This window comes from Alexandromys fortis, unplaced genomic scaffold (genome assembly GCF_014885135.2).
Source record: "Alexandromys fortis isolate MF-2015 unplaced genomic scaffold, M_Fortis_MF-2015_v1.1 scaffold_78, whole genome shotgun sequence".
Classification (NCBI taxonomy): domain Eukaryota; kingdom Metazoa; phylum Chordata; class Mammalia; order Rodentia; family Cricetidae; genus Alexandromys; species Alexandromys fortis.
In genome coordinates this window covers 4,561,353-4,581,010 of record NW_026067977.1, presented here as the reverse complement: position 1 = coordinate 4,581,010, position 19,658 = coordinate 4,561,353, and the positions used below count along the sequence as shown (strand labels likewise).

At 43.7% G+C, this 19,658-nt stretch overlaps 1 protein-coding gene and 1 long non-coding RNA gene across 2 annotated transcripts in view; one reads left to right on the top strand and one right to left on the bottom strand.

Moving 5' to 3' along the window:
- Window positions 1-694: 694 nt before the first annotated feature.
- On the top strand, window positions 695-1,105 carry LOC126510874 (peptidyl-prolyl cis-trans isomerase NIMA-interacting 4-like). Its single transcript, XM_050157592.1, has one exon. It carries the CDS (start codon window positions 710-712, stop codon window positions 1,103-1,105), a length of 396 nt encoding a protein of 131 aa, XP_050013549.1. The 5' UTR covers window positions 695-709.
- A 10,031-nt stretch (window positions 1,106-11,136) lies between these two features.
- The window catches only part of LOC126510852 (uncharacterized), a 38,479-nt gene continuing 29,957 nt past the window's right edge, over window positions 11,137-19,658 (bottom strand). The window contains exon 3 of the long non-coding RNA XR_007594533.1: window positions 11,137-13,456. This is a non-coding gene — a long non-coding RNA (uncharacterized lncRNA). The remainder of the gene's footprint in view (window positions 13,457-19,658) is intronic.

The following is a 19,658-nucleotide window of genomic DNA, read 5'->3' as shown; positions in this document are numbered from 1 at the left end:
CAGAGACCATCACGGTGGGAAAGGCATGGCATCGACAGCTCTAGCTGGGACAGAAACAAGAGGCAGCTAGATACATTGTGTCCACAGTCAAGAGACAGACACAGATGAAGTCTGTTCCCCGACAATATAATATCTGTAGTGAGGAGGTGAGCAGGCCTGCTTTTTATCCCGCACAGCTAGCTTTACACCCGAAATAACAACACACAAATTGTAGTCTTTTAAACACTGCCTAGCCAATTAGCTCTAGCCTCTTACTGGCTAACTCTCACATTTTGATTAACCCATTTCTACTAATGTGTGTAGCACCATGAGGTGGTGGCTTTCCTGGAAGATTCTAACTTACGTCCTTCTTGGGCCTGAGTTTCATGGCGTCTGCCTCAATTCCCTTTTTCCCAGAATTCTGTTCTGTCTACTCCACCCACCTATGTTCTGACCTATCAGGCCAAGCAGTTTCTTTATTGATTAACCAATGAAAGCAACACATAGAAAGAAGACCCACCTACATCAGATATCCAAGCACATAACCAAAGTATTCCAGCCCTAGACCCTAAAGCCTCATATTCGTTTCATGCAAAATGCCTTTGCTTAACACCTAAAAGTCTCCTAGGTCTTAACAGTTTCAACACAATTCCAAAGCTCTGAAGTCTTTTCTAAGAATTAATACTTCTCCTAAAACTGTGAGTCTTGAGTTCAACCGCAAGCCTAAGAGATGCCGCCAAAGGGGAAAAGTGGTTCTGGAAAAGGGGGGAAAGGAGGTGCCGCTTCCGGGGGTGACATTGCTGACAAGAAGGCTCAGGGCCCTAAAGGTGGTGGCAGTGCAGTAAAGGTCAGACATATTTTATGTGAAAAACATGGCAAAATCATTGAAGCCATGGAAAAGTTAAAGTCTGGAATGAAATTCAATGAAGTGGCCACACAGTACAGTGAAGATAAAGCCAGGCAAGGGGCTGACCTGGGTTGGATGACCAGAGGGTCCATGGTAGTACCGTTTCAAGAAGCAGCATTTGCCTTGTCTGTAAGTGGGATGGATAAGCCTGTGTTTACAGACCCACTGGTTAAGACAAAATTTGGATATCATATTATTATGGTTGAAGGAAGAAAATAAAAGCACATGAAAGACTGAAAAAAAAAACTGTGAGTCTTTATTTTAAGTTGCATATTTCCAATATGCAACGCCACAGAATAAACAGTGCATTCCAACATGGAGGAGTGGTGGGGAGGTCACAGCAATGAAAGACTGGGCCAAAGTAAGATGGAAACCCAACAGAGTACCCTGAAGCTCCATGTCTGACCGTTAGGGTTCACAGTGGCTGCATCTGGGCCCCAAACACCTTCAGTGCCCCCGCCCCTCTGTTGATTGAGTTTCTGTCCTCCCACTGGGTCCCACAGCCATTTAGCCACAAAGAAAACCACACAGAGAGTCTACATTAGTTATAAACTGATTGGTCCATTAGCTCAGGCTTCTTATTAACTCTTATAACTTACATTAGCCTATTATTCTTATCTGTGTTAGCCACATGGCTCAGTACCCTTTTCATCAGGGCAGATCACATCTTGTTTCTTCCGTGTCTGGACAGGACTGGGGAGGAATGGGCTTCCTCCTTCCCAGAATTCTCCTGTTCTCATTGACCCACCTCTACTTCCTGCCTGGCTACTGGCCAATCAGTGTTTATTTAAATCGTAATTGACAGAATACAGAATTGTCCCACACCACCCCTCCAGTTTGGCAAGCAGAAGAACAAAGCACACGTCACACTTCTCTTGGTCTGACTCTACTCCATGTTTGCAGCTTTTCTTGACAAACATCCCCCAGCCTGGCATCTCCAGTGTCCCAAAGTCTCCACTGCAACTTGGGCTTCCCCTGCACAGTCTCATGCAGTGGCCTCTCTGGGCTTCCCTCCAGGGAATAACCATTGAATTGTGTTATTTTCCCAGTGTGTATCCCTTTCTGTTGCTCTTTCTGCTCTCCTCCACTACAGAGTTGAGAAAGAGCAGAGAGTAGGAACTGTGACACAGGCTGATACTATGCTACTTATATTTTCTCCGCTGAACTATGTAGTCTGCTCCTTTTGAACTGAATCACACTCAGCTTTTCAGGACAGAATTCAGCCAGATTATTTGTCACAATGTAACACAAATGGCCTCTAGCCCACTTCTCAATAGTGTCCTTGTTTCCCGAGTCTTCTTAAGCTAGGTCCATAGTTACATATTTTTCAGCTTGCCGAGATCCCATCAAATGGCCCATGAATCTTGGATTACAGCAATTTAGGGCTTCTCTAGCATGTAGCTCCGTGGTCTTCCATATTTCTCTCCAAATCCATTCCCAAAGGTCAAGTTTCCCACAACACTGCTCCCAGAACCAATGTTCTGTATCCGCTACTTTTCCCATTGCTGTGACAAAATGTCTGATTAGATTAACTTAAGGAAAAGTTTGTTTTGGCTCAATTTGAGGGTCTGGTCTATCGTAACATAAAATACAAGGCAGAGAGAGTGCTGCTAGCTGTGACAGCAGGAAGTTGGTAGCTTGTCATAGTGTGTCTGCCTTGGGAAGCACAGAAAGAGGAATGTCAGTGCTTAAACTGCTTTCTCTTTGTATTAGTCAAGGTTCTCTAAAGGAACATAACTGAGAGCATAGAGTAATATGTATATTAAATCAAATATATATCAAGGGGGATTAATTAGAGCAGCTTACACAGGCTGTAGTCCAAGCAGTCCAACAACGGCCAAGGGTCCTGTCTCTAACACTGAATGTCTCAGCAGTCCCAATCTGGTGCTAGAATCCCAGGGAAGCCCTAGAGAGCAGTCAGTCTTCAGTCTACATCAGAATCCCAAGGAAGTAGGTTCTAACACCCCCAAAGGAATGGGTTCAGGAACGAGATGGATGAACCTGCCAAGGAGAGTGAGGACAAGCAGACAAAAATCAATGGCTTCCTTTATCCTTTTATTTGGGCTGCCACCAGAAGATGTGACCCGGATTAAGATGGTTCTTCTGACCTCAGGTGATCTGGATATAAGATGGGTCTTCTACCTCAAATAATCCAATGGAGAAAAATCTCTCACAAGTATGTCTAGCTGTTTGATTTCTAGTTAATTCCAGATGCAGTCAAGTTGATAGTCATGGTTAGTCACTCCTTTATCCCCTCTTATTCCGTTCAAGACCCCACACTCATAGGATGCTCACTCTTGTGGTGGGTCTTCTCCCTTCAGTTGAGCATCTCAGGAAATATTCTCACCCATATGTCCTGAGGAGGGTCTTCTAGGTGAGTTCAAATTCAACAGTTAAAAATGAGGGTTAGCCATTTGTAATTGCCTGCTTGGTGGCAGTTAGATACAAGTGATCATTGAAGTAGCTTTGTTATTGTATACCATTATCCAAGTTATCATTTGCAATGTGGGTTTTCTGTTTTGTTTTAAATCAGAGGCTTATCAGGCTAGGTAGGGGCTAACAGAAGAGCTCCCTTAATAAACAGCAAAGGAGAGAGGAGAAGGGGGATGAAGGGAAGGAGAATTCTGAAGGCACATCTATATGTTGAAAGAGATGATGGAGAGGGGAAATTATGGGAAGTGCTGGAGTAAACACACTTCAGGGGAACAAGAGAGGTGGAGTCTGGGACACAGTGCCATAGCTGCCCTTGGCTGAGAGCATGGAGGAGCTGCACACTGTTTCAGGAGGGTCGGGGGAGTGATAAGTGAGCAGAGGCAGCAGTCACCAGGGAGATGTCATGGAAAGAGCTGGTAGGAGTTCTCTTCTGGCTGCTTCTGTTTCTTGTGATTGTCACCAAGGTCACATGCAGAGAACAAGGATGGAAGTGAGATCACTGGAAGTCTGAGGAAAGAAAGGAACTGGAAATAGTTTATGGAAGGTTATACTTACACACACACACACACACACACACACACACACACACACACACACCATTCCACAAGCTGTTGTCATAGTGTGACATTGTAGCCTTTCCTTTAAGAAGTGGAAGTCCTGGGAGGTGCCTTGTAACTGTTTGAAACAAAGGAACACAGTAGACCTGACATGGGTGTTTTCTAAGTCTAGACCATAGAAGATGATAGCTTCTCTGCTTCTCTCTCTNGATAGATAGATAGATAGATAGATAGATAGATAGATAGATAGATAGAGATCCTGTCTTTCTATCTCTCCTTTGTTTCTATATCTCACCTCCCTATTCATGTCTCTAGCTCCCTTTTCCCTGCTCCTGTCTCTCACTTTGTTTTTCCTCTCTTTGCCTTTGGAGCTCTGAGGCATCATGTAAAGAAAAAGGTGGGGGCTATTCTGATGTTGCCTTAGTGGAGAAGCCACAGGGCAGACTGCATAATGTTGTACATTGTGTTCCTGCACCTAGACATTCCTGAACCCAGATTCTGGATTCCTCCAGCCCAGGTGCTGGGTCTGAGAATGGATGACTTTCAGATAGTCCCAGCCCCCAGCTTTGAGACATCTAACTGATGCCAAGTGGATCAACTGTCATACGGAAGTGGGCCTGATATCTGTACATAAAGAGACAGAATAGAGGACAGTGCCAGCTAGGCATCCTGTCTCCTCTGGCCCAGGGGCTACAGTGCTGGGGTAGGATGGACTGAGTGAAGAGGGAGGTGCTCTTCAATGTTGATATTTTACAGTGTTCCCATGGGTAACTGATACAGACTCCCTCTTTGAGAAAAACTCAGAAACATGGAAGGTTGGGGATCAAGTTCCAAGAAATCTTGCCTTGAAGTGTAAAAGGGGCCAAGGGCATGCTCTTGGAGAACACCCTTTAAGAAACAAGCCCCACCCATTCCTCCTTCCTCCTAGGCAAGTAGATCTTCCTTCTGTTTCCAGCCTGTGCTCTTTCTCTTTTCCATCTTTCTCCTGAAAAGGTAGCTTCTCCTCTCCTCTCCCCCTCTCTGTTTCTCTCTCTCTCTGCTCTTCCCCATTCTCCCTTCTCCCTTTCCCTTTCCCCTCCATAACCTACTAAATAAATACCCACTTTCTCTCCATGGCATGCCTATTCACCTCTGTCTCTCACCCACCACTGCTCCTCTTGTGATCAGTCTCTCACCTGCAGCCTCCCACCCACCTGGGACCCACAGGAGCCTCAGGTGGTGGAACTGGCTGCCCCTCGTGGCCCGCTGTGGTCTCCCACCCGCCACCTGCAGTGGCCCGCTGCACCCCTCGGGGAACTGTGCTGTTTCACCATTTCATCTTTAAAGGACATTTTTATTGAGGTGTGACTTCCCAATTGTATAAAATTCACCCACTAAGAGTGCATGATACAATGATTTTATAAACTTTAAAATTTTTTAAATTATTTTATGTGTATGAGTATTTTGTCTGCAAGTATGTTGGTGTAGCATGAACATGCCTGGTGTCTGAGAAGGCCAGAAGAGGGTGTCAGGTCTCCTGAAACTAGAGTTACAGACATTTGTGAGCCAACACATTGGATGCTGGGAGTTGAGCCTGGGTCCTCTGAAAGAGCAGTCAATGCTCTTAACCACCGAGCCATCTCTGTAGCCTCAATTTTTAGAAACCTTTAGAGCTGTGCAGCCATCAGCAAAACCCCATTTCCATCACCCTAGAATGTTCCTTTGTGCCTCTTCGTGGTCCATCCTTGTTGCTCTCTCGTGCCCTAGGCAACCTTTAACTTGCTCTCTGTCTCGGGACTTTTACCTTTGTATGCGTCACACAGGTGGGAACGTCTGCCGCTTCTGACTGCTTCCATATAAAGGTGTTCTTGAGTTTCATCTCTGTCACAGCATACACTCGAGGTTTGTTCTGTTATTGTCATCATTTTTATTATTGTGTGTGATACATATGTATAGCCATGTATGCCACACCTGTAGCGATCAGAGGACAATTTTTGTGAAATTGGTTCTCTCCTTCCACCTTTTCAGGTGTTTGGGAATTGAATTCAGGTCACCAGGTTTACACAAGCACTTTACCCTCTGAGCGGCCTCACTGCCCAGTTTACTCTTTATGTTGATGAATAATATTGCATTGCTTGAATAAGCCACATTTTGTTTTTTCTGTTCATCAGTCAATAAGTAAACTGAATTCTTCAATTTGGCCGTTATGAGTAGCAATACAATGAACAGGCATATGTCCTATTGTTAGTGAATGAGGGAGTTTGCTTCTCTTTTCAGCAGTATTTTAGAAGAATAATTTCTGGATTCCATGATAAGACTAACCCTTTGTTGTTGTTTGAGACAGGGTCTCATGATGTCTCCCTGGCTGGCCTGGAACTCATAGAGGTCGGCCTGCCTCTGCTCCTGAATGCTGGAACTAAAGGCGTAGACCACCACACCCTGCATAAAACTAACATCTTAAAGACACTGCTAAGCTGTTTTTCCAAGTAGCTGAGCCATTTTACATATCCACCATCACCCAACGTTGGCATTGTGTGCTGCTGTGCTGATAGCTCCTCTGCAGGGTGAGCAAATGTACCACACTGGGTTTAATTCCTCTTCCCCAATGACTAATGATGCTAAGCAAGTTTTCATGTTCCTCCTGCCCATTCATAAATCTTCTTTAATAAAACGTAGGCTCAAACCATTTGCACATTTTCAAATTGGGTTGTTTGTCTTCTTATTTGGAATTTGAGAGCTTATTCATTTGGATATGTCTTTTTTTTTTAACCAAATGCTATTTAGAAATACTTTCTCCACCCACAGTTTTTTTTTTCCTCTCCTTTTGTTTTGTGGCTTTTTGTCGGTTTGTTTGTTTTTACCCAGAGACAGGATCTTGCTCTATGGTCCAGTTTGACTTTGAATTTGTGATCCTCCCTCCTCACCCTTGAGCACGCTGGGTGTTTACCACCACACGCGGGGTTTAGTTTCCTAATCATGTCTTTTGAAGTACACAAAGTTTTAATATTGATGAAACCTAATTTCCTTTACTAAGCATATTTTGTTTTGTCCTAGCTAAGCCATCTTTTCTCAATCCAAGGTCACGAAGACTTTCTTATTTGTGATGTTCTAGATGTTTGAAAGTCTTAAGTCTTTAAAATATTTTTATTAATTCTTTGAGAATTTCATACAAAATATTTTTGTTACCTTTTTTAATTTTTTTAGAATTTATATTTTTTTTAAAAAGAAAACTATGTTTTCTCATTTTACATGCCAAATCCAGTTCCCACTCCCTCCGTCCTCCTGCTCCCTCCACCTTTCCCATCCCATCTCACCACCCCTCATTCCCATCTCCCATCCACTCCTCAGAGAGGGTGAGGCTTTCCATGGGAGTCAACAAAGTCTAGCACATTTCTTTGAGGCAGAACTAAGGCCTTCCCCACTATATTTAGGCTAAGCAAGGTATCCCTCCAGAGAGAATGGGTTTCAAAAAGTCAGAACAAGCAGTAGGGATAAATCCTGGTCTCACTGCCAGTGGTCCCACACTCTTCCCCGGCCATACAACTGTCACCCACATTCTAAGGGCCTAGTTTGGTCCTATGCCAGTTCCCTCGCTGTCAGGCTAGAGCTGATAGATGTCCATTAGCTCAGGTAAGCTGTTTCAGTCATGGTCTTGACCTCTTTGCTCATATTCTCGCTCCTCCCACTCTTCCCCTAAACTTTGGGAGCTCAGCCCAGTGCTCTGCTGTGGATCTCTCCATCTGCTTCTATCAGTTGCTGGATGTAGGTTCAAACTTATCTCTCTGGGTCTGGGTTACCTCACTCAATATGGGTTTTTCTAGTTTCATCCATTTGCATGCAAATTTCAAGATGTCATTGTTTTTTACCTCTGAGTAGTGCTCCATTGTGTAAATGTACCACATTTTCTTTATCCATTCTTCAGTTGAAGGGCATCTAGGTTATTTCCAGATTCTGGCTATTAAAAATAATGCTTCTTTGAACATAGTTGAACAAATGTCCTTGTAGTATGATTGAGCATCCTTTGGGTATATGCCCAATTTTCTGAGAAACCACCTTACTTATTTCCGGAGTGGTTGTACAAGTTTGCATTCCCATCAGTAGTAGATGAGTGTTTCCTTTACTCTGCATCCTCTCCAACATAACCTATCAATGGTGTTTTTGATCTTAGCCATTCTTACAGGTGTAAGATGGACTCTCAGGGTTGTTTTGATTTGCATTTCCTTGAAGACTAAGGATGTTGAACATTTCCTTAAGTGCCTTTCAGCCATTTAAGATTTGTCTGTTGAGAATTCTCTGTTTAGATCTGTACTCCATTTTTAATTGGATTATTTGATATTTTGAGGTCTAATTTCTTGAGTTCTTTGTATATTTTGGAGATCAGTCCTCTGTCTGATGTGGGGTTGGTAAAGATCTTTTCCCATTCAGTAGGCTGTCGTTTTGTTTTATTGACTGTGTTCTTTGCTTTACAAAAGCTTCTCAGTTTCAGGAGGTCTCATTTATTTACTGATGCTCCGGCATCTACGTATGTACTGGTATTGTATTTAGGAAGTGGTCTCCTGTGCCCATGCATTGAAGGCTATTTCCCACTTTCTCTTTTGTCGGGTTCAGCATGTTCGGATTTATATTGAGGTCTTTAATCCATTTGGACTTGAGTTTTGTGCATGGTGATAGTTATGGATCTATTTTCATTCTTCTACATGTTGACATCCAGTTATGCCAGCACCATTTGTTGAAGATGCTTTCTTTTTTCCTTTGTATAATTTTAGGTTGTCAAAAATCAGGTGTTCATAGGTGTGTGGATTAATATTCAGATCTTCCATTTGATTCCATTGATCAACTTGTCTGGTTTTTCTGAGACAAAGCTTCTCTGTAGCTTTGGAACCTGTCCTGGAACCAGCTCTTGTAGACCAGGCTGGCCTCAAACTCACAGAGATCCACCTGCCTCTAACTCCGCAGTGCTGGGATTAAAGATGTGTGCTACCGCCACCTGGCTCCAACCTGTCTGTTTTTATGTCAATACCAAACTGTTTTCATTACTGTAGCTCTATAACAGAGCTTGATATCAAGGATGTGATGCATCCGAAAGTTCCTTTATTATACAGGATTGATTTGGCTTTCCTGGGTTTTCTTGTTTTTCCATGTGAAGCTGAGTATTGTTCCTTTGAGGTCTGTGAAGAATTGTGTTGGGATTTTGATTGGGATTGCATTGAATCTGTAGATTGCCTTTGGTAGGGTTGCCATTTTTATTATGTTGATTCTACCAATCCAAGAGCACGGGAAATCCTTCTATTTTCTAATAGCTTCTTCAATTTCTTTCTTCAAAGACTTAAAGTTTTGTCAAACAGTTCTTTCACTTCATTGGTTAGTGTTATTCCAGAATATTTTATGTTATTTTTGGCTATAGTGAATGGTGATGTTCCTCTGATCTCTTTCTTAGTTTTTTTATGATTTGTATATAGAAGGGCTACAGATATTTTTTTAATTGATCATGTATCCTGCCACATTACTGAAGGTGTTTATCAGCTGTAGGAGTTCCTTGGTAGAATTCTTGGGGTCACTTATGTATCCTGCCATATTATCTGCAAATAGTGAAAGCTTGACTTCTCCCTTCCTAATTTATATCCCTTTAATCTCCTTTTGTTGTCTTATTGCTCTAGATAGAACTTCAATAACTATGTTGAATAGATATGGAGAGAGTGGACAGCCTTGTCTTGTTCCTAATTTTAGTGGAATCGCTTTGAGTTTCTCTTCATTAAATTTGATGTTGGCTGTTGGCTTGCTGTATATTGCTTTTATTATGTTTAGATATGTTCCTTGTATCCCTGATCTCTCCAAGACCTTTATCATGAAGGGGTGTTAGATTTTGTCAAATGCTTTTTCAGCATCTAATGAAATCATCATATGATTTTTCTTTCAGTTAATTTATATGGTGGATTACATTGATAAATTTTTCTATGTTGAACCTTCCCTGCATCTCTTGGATAAAGCCAACTTGATCATGGTGGATGATTTTTTTATGTGTTTTTGGGTTTGATTTGCCAGTATTTTATTGAGTATTTTTGCATCAATGAGTCTTTGTGTGGTTTTGGTATCAGAGTAACTGGAGCTTTATATAAAGAGTTTGGCAATATTCCTTCTGTTTCTATTATGTGGAACACTTTGTAGAGTATAGGTATTAGCTCCTCTTTGAAGTTCGGGTAGAATTCTGTACTGGAACCATCGGGCCCTAGGCTTTTTTTGGTTGGGAGGCTTTTGTTGACAGCTTCTATTTCCTTGCATGTTATAGGTCTGTTTAAATTGTTACCTAGTCTTGATTTAATTTTAGTATGTGGTACCTATCCAGAAAATTGTCCATTTCCTTTACATTTTCCAATTTTGAGGAGTACAGGTTTTTGTAGTGTGACCTAATGTTTCTCTGGATTTCCTCAGTGTCTGTTGTTATGTTCCCCTTTTCATTTCTGATTTTGCTAATTTGGATGTTCTCCAGTCATTAATATCTCTTAATATCAATGGACTCAATTCACCTATAAAAAGGCACAGGTTATCAGAATGGATGTGAAAGCTGGATTCAACCTTCTGCTGTATACAAGAAACACATCTTAACCTCAAAGATAGACTTTGCCTCAGAGTAAAGGGAATGGAAAAGATTTTTTCAATCAAATGAACCCAAGAAACAAGTGGGTGTAGTTATCCTAACATCTAACTGATGGAGGAAGGTCTTTGGTTAATTAATAAAGAAACTGCTTGGCCCTGATAGGTTAGAACATAGATGGGTAGAGTAAACAGAACAGAATGCTGGGAGGAAAAGGAAGTGAGCTCAGACGCCATGCTCCCCTCTCCCGGGCAGACGCGATGAAGCTCCGACCCAGGATGGATGTAGGCAAGAATCTTCCCAGTAAGTGCACCTTGGTGCTACACACATTAATAGAAATGGGCCAGGCAGTGTTTAAATGAATACAGTTTGTGTGTTGTTATTTCGGGGTATAAGCTAGCCAGGCGGCCAGGAGTTGGGCTGTGGGAAGATTCTGTTGTATGAGCTGTGGGGCTGCCACCCAGCTCCTAGCCGCCTAGCTAGCTTATGCCCCAAAATAATGACACACAAACTGTATTCTTTTAAACACTGCCTGGCCCATTATATCTAGCCTCTTACTGGCTATCATATCTTTCTTTAACCCATTTCTAATAATCTGTGTAGCACCAGTCTTACCGGAAAAGATTCAGCATGTCTGACCTGGCGGCTTGCTTCATTGCGTCTGCCCCAGAGAGGAGAGGAAATGGCGTCTGAGCTCACTTCCTCTTCCTCCCAGCATTCTATTCTGTTTACTCCACCCACCTATGTTCTAACCTATCAGCGCCAAGCAGTTTCTTTATTAATTAACCAATGACCTTCCTCCATCATCTAACAAAGGAGACTTCAAACTAAAGTCAGTCAGAAGAGATTAAAAAAATAAAACATTTCATATTCATCACAGAAAAAGATCCATCAAGATGAAATCTCAATCCTGAACATCTATGCCCCAAATACAAGAGCACCCACATATGTAAATGAAACATTACTAAAGATTAAATCACACACCAAACCCCAAACTGTAATAGTAGGAGACTTTAATATCCCACTTTCCCCAATGGACAGGTCAACCAAAGAGAAACTTAACAGAGAATTAAGAAAACCAACAATTTTATGACTCAAATGGACTTAAAAGACGTTTATAGAACATTTCATCCAAACTCAAAAGAATATACCTTCTTCTCAGCATTTCATGAAACCTCTAAAACTGACCACATTCTCAGTAACAAAGCAAATCTCAACAGATACAAAAAACTGGAATAACCCCATGTATCTTATCAGATCATCACGGTTTAAAATTATAATTCAACAACAACACTAATTGCAGAACACCTACAAACTCATGGAAATTGAACAGTGCTCAATTAAAATCACCCCTGGATCAAGGAAGAAAAAAAAGGAAGAAATTTCAGGCTTTCTAGAATTCAACAAAAATGAAGGCACAACGTACCCAAACTTATGGGACACTATGAAAGCAGTTCATAGCACTAAGTGCCTACATAAAGAAAGTGGATTCAGAACAGGCTCCAAAGCTACAGAGAAACCCAATATTGAAAAATAAAAAATAAAAAAGAAGAAGAAAAATAAGAACAAGAAGAAGAAGAAAAAGAAGAAAGAAAGAAAGAAAGAAAGAAAGAAAGAAAGAAAGAAAGAAAGAAAGGAAGGAAGAAATTTCACACTAGTGACTTAACAACACACATGAAAGCTCTAGAACAAAAAGAAGCAGACTCATCCAGGAGGAGTAGATGACAGGAAATAATCAAATTGAGGTCTGAAATCAATAAAACAGAAACAAAAAAAAAAAAACAGTACAAAACAATCAATGAAACAAAAAGCTGGTTTTTTGGGAAAATCAACAAAATAGACAAACCCTTACCAAACTAACCAAAAGGCATAGAGAGAAATACTTTAATTATACTCACTTCCGCTCCCCCCAGACCCACCCCACTTCCCTGACCTCTAACTTTAAGTCTTTTCCCCCAGACATCCCCCTCTTGTGGCGCCCATGTACCTGGGCATGTGGTCCTCCACTAGAGTATAGTCAACCTACCAAGAGCCACAACCTTAAAGTAAACTTCTCCTCCCTCCCCAAGAAGCCACCAACTGCCCATAGCTAGGGGTGGGGACTTGGGAACCCCTTTCCACTCCTTTCTAGACTTGTTCATTGTGCAGGCAACCACGGTTTCTGTGAGTTCATGAAAACAGATGATGCCATACATCCGGCCAAGAATCCATGGCTGGAAGCCCATAGGCCCAGAGCAAAGCGTGCTATTATCATCTGCTAACTTGACATACTACCAAGCTACTAAATCTGAGTCTCTGTACCCAGAGATGTGTGCAGTTCTCAGACTGTGGTCCTGTCGTGTTTAGAAGACACTGATTCATTCCGGTCCTCCCCAACCTCCGGCTCTTACAATCCTTTGTGACGTTCATTCAGTGACACCTGAGTGTATGTGTATCCGGGTGAGCGTGTGTGATATAGAGCACTCCGCAGACACATACTCTCTGCACTGTGACCAGTTGTGAGTTTCTGTGTTAACTGCCATCGACTTTACGCAGGAGCTTCTCTGATGGGGTCTGAGAGCTGCACACATCTCTGGGTACAGAGACTCAGATTTAGTAACTTGGTAGTATGTCAAGTTAGCAGATGATAATAGCACGCTTTGCTCTGGGGCCTGTGGGCTTCCAGCCATGGATTCTTGGCCGGATGTATGGCATCAGCTTTTCCTCCTATGGAACGGACCTTAAATGCTATCAGAAAGCAGTTGGTTACCCCCATAACATTCAACCCCCTAGCGCACCCATAGGCATATCTTGCCATGCCAAATGCTATTCTTGCTTACAAGAGTAACAGCTGGATAAGACTGCCGATGACTCTCCCCTCCCCTCCCTGCCCAGCAGCCTGAGTAGCGCCTTCCAATGCTGTGAAAGTTATCCGGAAGGGAAGAAATGTCCAGGGTCTGCACCAGCTTGACTTCTCCAATGTCCCAAGTTCGAAGTATGTGATATCTTCAAGAGTCTTGCCATCAGTTGCTGGTGGGAAAACAAAAGCAATGGGTTCTCTGGGACATCCATGATAACAACTCAAGTGGAGGTAATCCACGCCTGGCACTGGATCTTTTACTTGGCAACCTAAGTCTTCTAGTGAGCATCATTCCCTGTGTATGGTAACTCCAATTCAACTTTTTTATATAAGAAATGATATGTGTGTAAACATATTTAGTAGGCTTTCATATAGCTTTTTCAAACACCCTTAGGATAACTAAAAGATATTTAGTTATCCCTCCCCCCACTTAGACCCCCCTCCCCATTACTCTTGTTTCCCCTTCATACAATCTGTGCTCACCCCATAGGACTTTTTTCTTCCTCCCCCAATGGTTCCTTTCTAGTTCCCTGGCTTCTATGGCTACTCCAGGTTAAACTCACAGCTCTAATGATGTGGGAGTGATTTCTTATTAATAAAGAAACTGCCTCGGCCCTCATAGGACAGAAAATTAAGTAGGCGGAGTAGACAGAAGAGAATTCTGGGATAAAGAAGCTTAGTTGATGAGTCGCCATGATTCTCCCACTCCAGACAGACGCAGGTTAAGATCCTCTCTGGTAAGCCAGCTTGTGGGCTACACAGAATATTAGAAATGGGTTAGAACAATATGTAAGAGCTAGCCAATAAGAAACTGGACCTAGCCGGGCCAGGCAGTGTTTGAAAGAATACAGTTTCCGTGTAATTATTTCTGGGTATAAGCTAGCCATGCGGGCGGCCGGGTGCCGGGGACGCAGCCCTGCCGCTCCTATTTCAACACTCTAAAGAGCCAATGCTAGGATGGGTTTGATTTGCTTTGTTCCTTGGTTTGTTGGCTTCCTGAAAGACAGTCTGTGATCATCATTCTTGGTTGTCCACTGACTTCATCTGGAATTAACAAACACACAGTGGCTGGATACACCTGTGAGGGATTTTTTCATAATTAAATCATTGGAAGTGGGAAGATGCACCTTTAATCTGGATCTTTTGAGGTGGGAAGATCTACCTTAAATCTGGGCCACACCATCTGCTGACAGCCTGTATAAAAATACGGAAGAGAAAGCTCTTTGCCTGCTTGCTCTCGCTCATGCTGGCAAGTTCATTCCTTTATCGGCACTGGATTCTACTTCTTCGGGACTCCAGTGTATACTGAAGACCAGCTGAGACATCCAGCCTCATGGACTGAACAACTGCTGGATTCTTGGACCATCTGTTGGTCAACAGTCATCGTTGGACTAGCTGGACCTCAGCCTGTAAGTGTGTGTGTTCTATATATTCTGTTTCTCTAGAGAACCCTAACTAGTACAGAGTCTTACTATGTACTCCAGGCTTCTCTCCCATTTGCGCCACACCTTCTGCCTCAGCTTCCCAAATGTTGGGATCATAGGCATAAACCACAGTTCCCAGCTGATGATGTAATTTTCTTTAACAACAACCACTAGCCTGTGGCGTAGAAGTCAAATGATGGTCTTGATCCAAGGCTAGAGCCCTAGGTGGACAGACAAAAAGATATGAACAAAATGAAGGTAAAGGAACTGCTGAGAAAGCCTATGGGAAGAGGGCTTAGGGCCGGGCATTTGCACTGGGATTGAAATCGGGTGTGCGGGGAGGAGCTACAGGAGTAGGATGTTCCGACCAGAAAGAAAGGAGGATAGCAAGCTTCAGGATAGATGCACTTCTAGGCACAAGATCTGGCCATGGGAGTGAAGTAGAGCAATGTGAGTCATAACCCGAGGTGGGGCACAGACAAGAGAAGCGTTTGCTCCGTTATGACATCATAATGGACTTCTGTGCCATAGACTATACATCTTGAGCTGTGGTTCAAGGACCACCAGAAGAAGAGGTAGAAAGAAAGACTGTAGGACACAGAGGTCAGTGGGACCAGAATTAAACGATTCTCCTGGACATGATACGATTTTTTTTTTTTTTTTTTTTTGGTTTTTCGAGACAGGGTTTCTCTGTGGCTTTGGAGCCTGTCCTGGAACTAGCTCTGTAGACCAGGCTGGTCTCGAACTCACAGAGATCCGCCTGCCTCTGCCTCCCAAGTGCCCATGTACCACCCGGCCCATGATACGATTCTTGCACTCATGAGCTCAGAGCAATCTGAGGTTGCCTGCACAAAGCCAAGCTGGCTGATACTTTAGCATGGACTGGGAAGGGCTTCATGAGCCCCTAACCTAACTGAGAAGCTGTGGACAACTGATGACTCCTAGAGGAGGGAGAGTCAGTGTTCTTTTAAGGGTGTGGCTCCTAACAGGTCAACTATGCTCTAGTGGGTGGCTCTACATCCAGAAGCATCCAGGCAGCACAAACTAGATTAACAGGTTATTAATTAAAAAAAGAAAATACGTAGACTGGGGAGTAGATCTGGGAGGAGTTAAAGGGAAGGAAGGGGTTAAGAATGAATATTGGCAAAATACATTATTTATATTATCAAATAATTAATAAAAATATTTTTAAAACAAAAAATAAAAACCAAAAAAGGTGTGGTTACTTCTGAAGGAACAAATAAGAAACCAAACGAAGACCGAAGAAAGGCAGGTGTCTGGTCAAGTAAACTCTTAGGTGCTTGCTTGGAGAGGTGTTGGGTGGAACCGAGTGGAGACAAGTCGGAGCCTTCGCCTTTGCGGTGAGCTGTCTATTCCGCTCATTAGTCACGAGAGAGATGGGCTTTGAAAGTGGGGAGAGAGGGAGGGAACGCACGTCTCCAGCAGGCCTGCTCTGGGCTTGCTCTGTGCCAAGCGCTTTGTGTGCAAAGCATTAGCTCCTATCTCCTCAAACAATCCTCTTCATGGATGATAAACTTGAGATTCAGAAAAATGAGTAAGTTGCCCAGGGGCAGTTATGAAAGCAATGAGCCGGAATCCCAAATGTCCGGAGCTTTTGCTTCTTCCCGTCTGCCTCAGAACAAAAGCAGAGATCTAAGATGCTGAGGTTTCATGGCCTCTGTAAGGTGCTGCCTCCGATGCTCCCTCCCTGGCTCTGAGAGTGGAGCAGGGATCAGAGCGGGCAGAGAGGCGTCAGCTGCTGATCGGATGCGGCCTCTGTGAGGTCCTGTCTCCTGCGTTCCTTGACTCTCAAGTGGGCTAAAACAGGATTTTCAGAAATCTTTAAGCCTTGGCTTGAATTTCTTTTTCCTTTGTTTCCCTTTCATTTGTTTGTTTGAGACAGGGTTTCACTACCTATACAGCCCTGGCTGGCCTGGAACTAGATAGCTAGAACAGACTGGTCTCAAAGTCAAGGAAATTCTCCTTCCTCAGTTTCCTGAGTGCTGGGATTGCAAGGGTGACTTGCATTCCAAGTTCAGAAGGCAAACGTGCTCTGCACAGCTCTTCCTCCATCCCTTCCCTTTCTCAGCTGCTTCCCCTGCCCACTAGATCATCTTGTCCTTTCCTCCCGACTTTGAGAGAAACATTTCCCCTTGAGCCCCTCTGCTAACCCGAAGCCTTCTCGTAGGCTGGGAGAAACTTGAACTACACGGCCTCCCACTGGGCAGGGGACTTGGGGAGTTTGGAAACACACACATATTAATAGATGACATCACAAATGTGTCCTTTTTGCTTTCTAGACTAAGAAACCAAGGCTAGGAAGAGCGGGGAGGACCCTAAACACAACCTTGCGCTACCTCTGAAGAGAATCGTCATCGAGCTCCGCCTTGAACTTCCACCTTGAACTTGCAGAGTTGACACGGTGTAATTTACTGCTTCATTCTCGTCTGCCCCAGCTTATTCTTGCTCTGTTCCCTGGCTGCTTGCATCCAGTGGGAGTGGCTTGCCTTGGCCTTGGATTTCTACATGCAATTACTCCACCGCTGCCCCCTTAATTACAAGGCTGTTGTCTTTCAGCGCTCAGTTCCTTCTGTCATTATCATTTATTCTGAGCGGTCTCCTTCCCCTCTGGGAAGGAAATGAGTCACCCATGACAACAGCAGTCTCACGGCTATGACTGCTACTTCTTCAGCTGGGTCACAAGCACTCTGAAGACAGGCTGTGCGACCTTAGACTTCATTTTCTACAGCCCCCCCCCCCCAACACTTCAAGGTATTCCTTGAACATCTGCCTGGCTAATGAGGTTGTCCCAATCAAAGGCCCCGGAACTGCCCAGCAAATAATCATGGATATAGTCACAGTGTGGAAGCGAGTCGTTGGAAAGGCTTATGGAAGAGTGAGTGGTGGTTTAAAGAGCTGGAGGTAGGGGCTGGGAAGATGGCTCGGCCATTTAGAGAGCTGGCTGCTCTTGTAGTGAACCCGGGTTCAGTTTACAGCACCCGTGTGATGGCTCACAACCATCTCTAACTCCGGCTTCAGGAGAGCAATGCCCTCTCCTGGTGTGGGAGGTCCTTCTGTCTATGTGTTGATTTTATTGGTTAATGAATAAAGAAAACTGGCTTGGCCTATAGCATGGGAGGAAAAAGGCAGAGTTAGGAGAAGCCATGGATCCACCATCTGAGGCAGACGCTGGGAGCTTTAGCTGGTAAGCCACAGCCACATGGCAATACACAGAATAATAGAGATGGGTTAGTTTAGGATATGAGTTTAGCCAGAAATACGCTTAAGCTATAGGACAAACAGTATTGCAAATAATATGGTTTTCTGAGTGGTTATTTCGTGGCTGGGTGGCCGGGATAAACAAGTGACCCTTCCCCCAACACTCTTCTGACCTGCAAGAGCACCAGGCATGCACAGAGTGTACATGCATACATGCATGCAAGAAACTTATACATGTACAATAAAATAAATTTTAAAAAACTTGTGAAGGGCTGTAGGTAGCAGATGTGGAGCTGATTTGAGGATTCCCTTGGGGAGATAGAGCCCAAGGGCTAGCAGGCAAAGCCAGAGACTCTTCTCACCATACACTGGCTGCCTGGAACCTCCTGTGGCCACTGATGGTCTATCTGCCATTACTCAGATTGTACCACAGATTGGTTCAAGCTCACAGCATCAGCCAAAGCTACGTTTTCCACTTCCTCAGTAACAAATGAGTAATTCTGACCTGATCATTATCCCCTGATCGCTACGCACATGTCAAATATTTAGAGAAAGCAGGCAGCACTGCGTTTACAGCTGGTAATAGGAGACCGTTAGCTCCCATTGGCCATCTTTCTTCCCTCTGGCAGAGCCGCTCAACCCTGAAGGAGACCAGCTGAAGACATTTGCTGTGTGCTGAAGATCCCATTGCCTTCCGACAACATCCACTCCGAGGCGCTCTGGAAAGGTTTTCCGCCTTCTTCGTCTTTTGCCTGTTTAGTTTCTACGCCTCTGAACCCCGATGCCTCTTCAAGACTCACACGTGCACAGAAAGGAAGGCCCTGCGGTTTGAGGAGCCAAAACAGGCAAATTCCACCCAGCTCCCCAGCGTCTGATGATACTGGACAGAAGGGCAATCTCACTGATGGCGGGATGCCCTGAGTGTGGAAGGTCCTATAATTCAGCTGGCCTTTGGATCATGGAGGCTGCTCGGTGCCCTGTGCCTCAGGCTGGGAGCCCAGTGCCCCAGGCTGAAGAGCATGTCTCCTGCCCTTACAGTGCTCGCAGGGTATTAAGCTGCTCACACCTTATGACACTTGGTGTGTGCGCGTGGTGGCGGGGGTGTGGGGTGTGGGGTGTCATTATGGTTTATGTTGCTAATGTGATTTAACGTCAATGTTGTGTTCTCTGAAAAGCCCAGGATGAGAACAAAATGAACCAACATAAGCATATTAACCAGCTCTCAATTCGGAAACGTATTTCAGTACAATCACAGGGAAACAAATTTGCAATAGCCGTGTATAGATTGCACCAAATCTTGGCAGGCTGCCTTTATGATCCACCTCTTTTTCCAGACTCCTTTTTGATAATTCTGTCTAACACCTAACACAGCTTAAATCACAGGGGCTCTATTGGGTACTTTGTGATCTATTACTGAAGCATTCCCGTGATCCTCCTTCTCAACCTGCGTCTACTACTGAGTCTTAAATTACAGAGACTGTATTTGGGGACTTTGTGATCTATTACTGAAGCAGTCCCGTGATCCTTCTCAACTTGTATCTACTACTGAGTCTCAGAGTCTATAGTTTCTTGGACAGATTTCCATAAGCCCTGATTTATATGTAGCCATATAATTCCAATTACATTTATATCTCTTATTGTAGGTGAAAGCTTTCCATTTTGAAAGTGTTGGCTGGACTCACCTGATTCGGGGGGAAAAAAATTGAACTCTCACCTCCAGCAGCTTTGA

Coding starts and splice junctions, on each gene's coding strand:
- LOC126510874 (XM_050157592.1), top strand. CDS start 710: ATGCCGCCAAAGGGGAAAAGTGGTTCTGGAAAAGGGGGGAAAGGAGGT.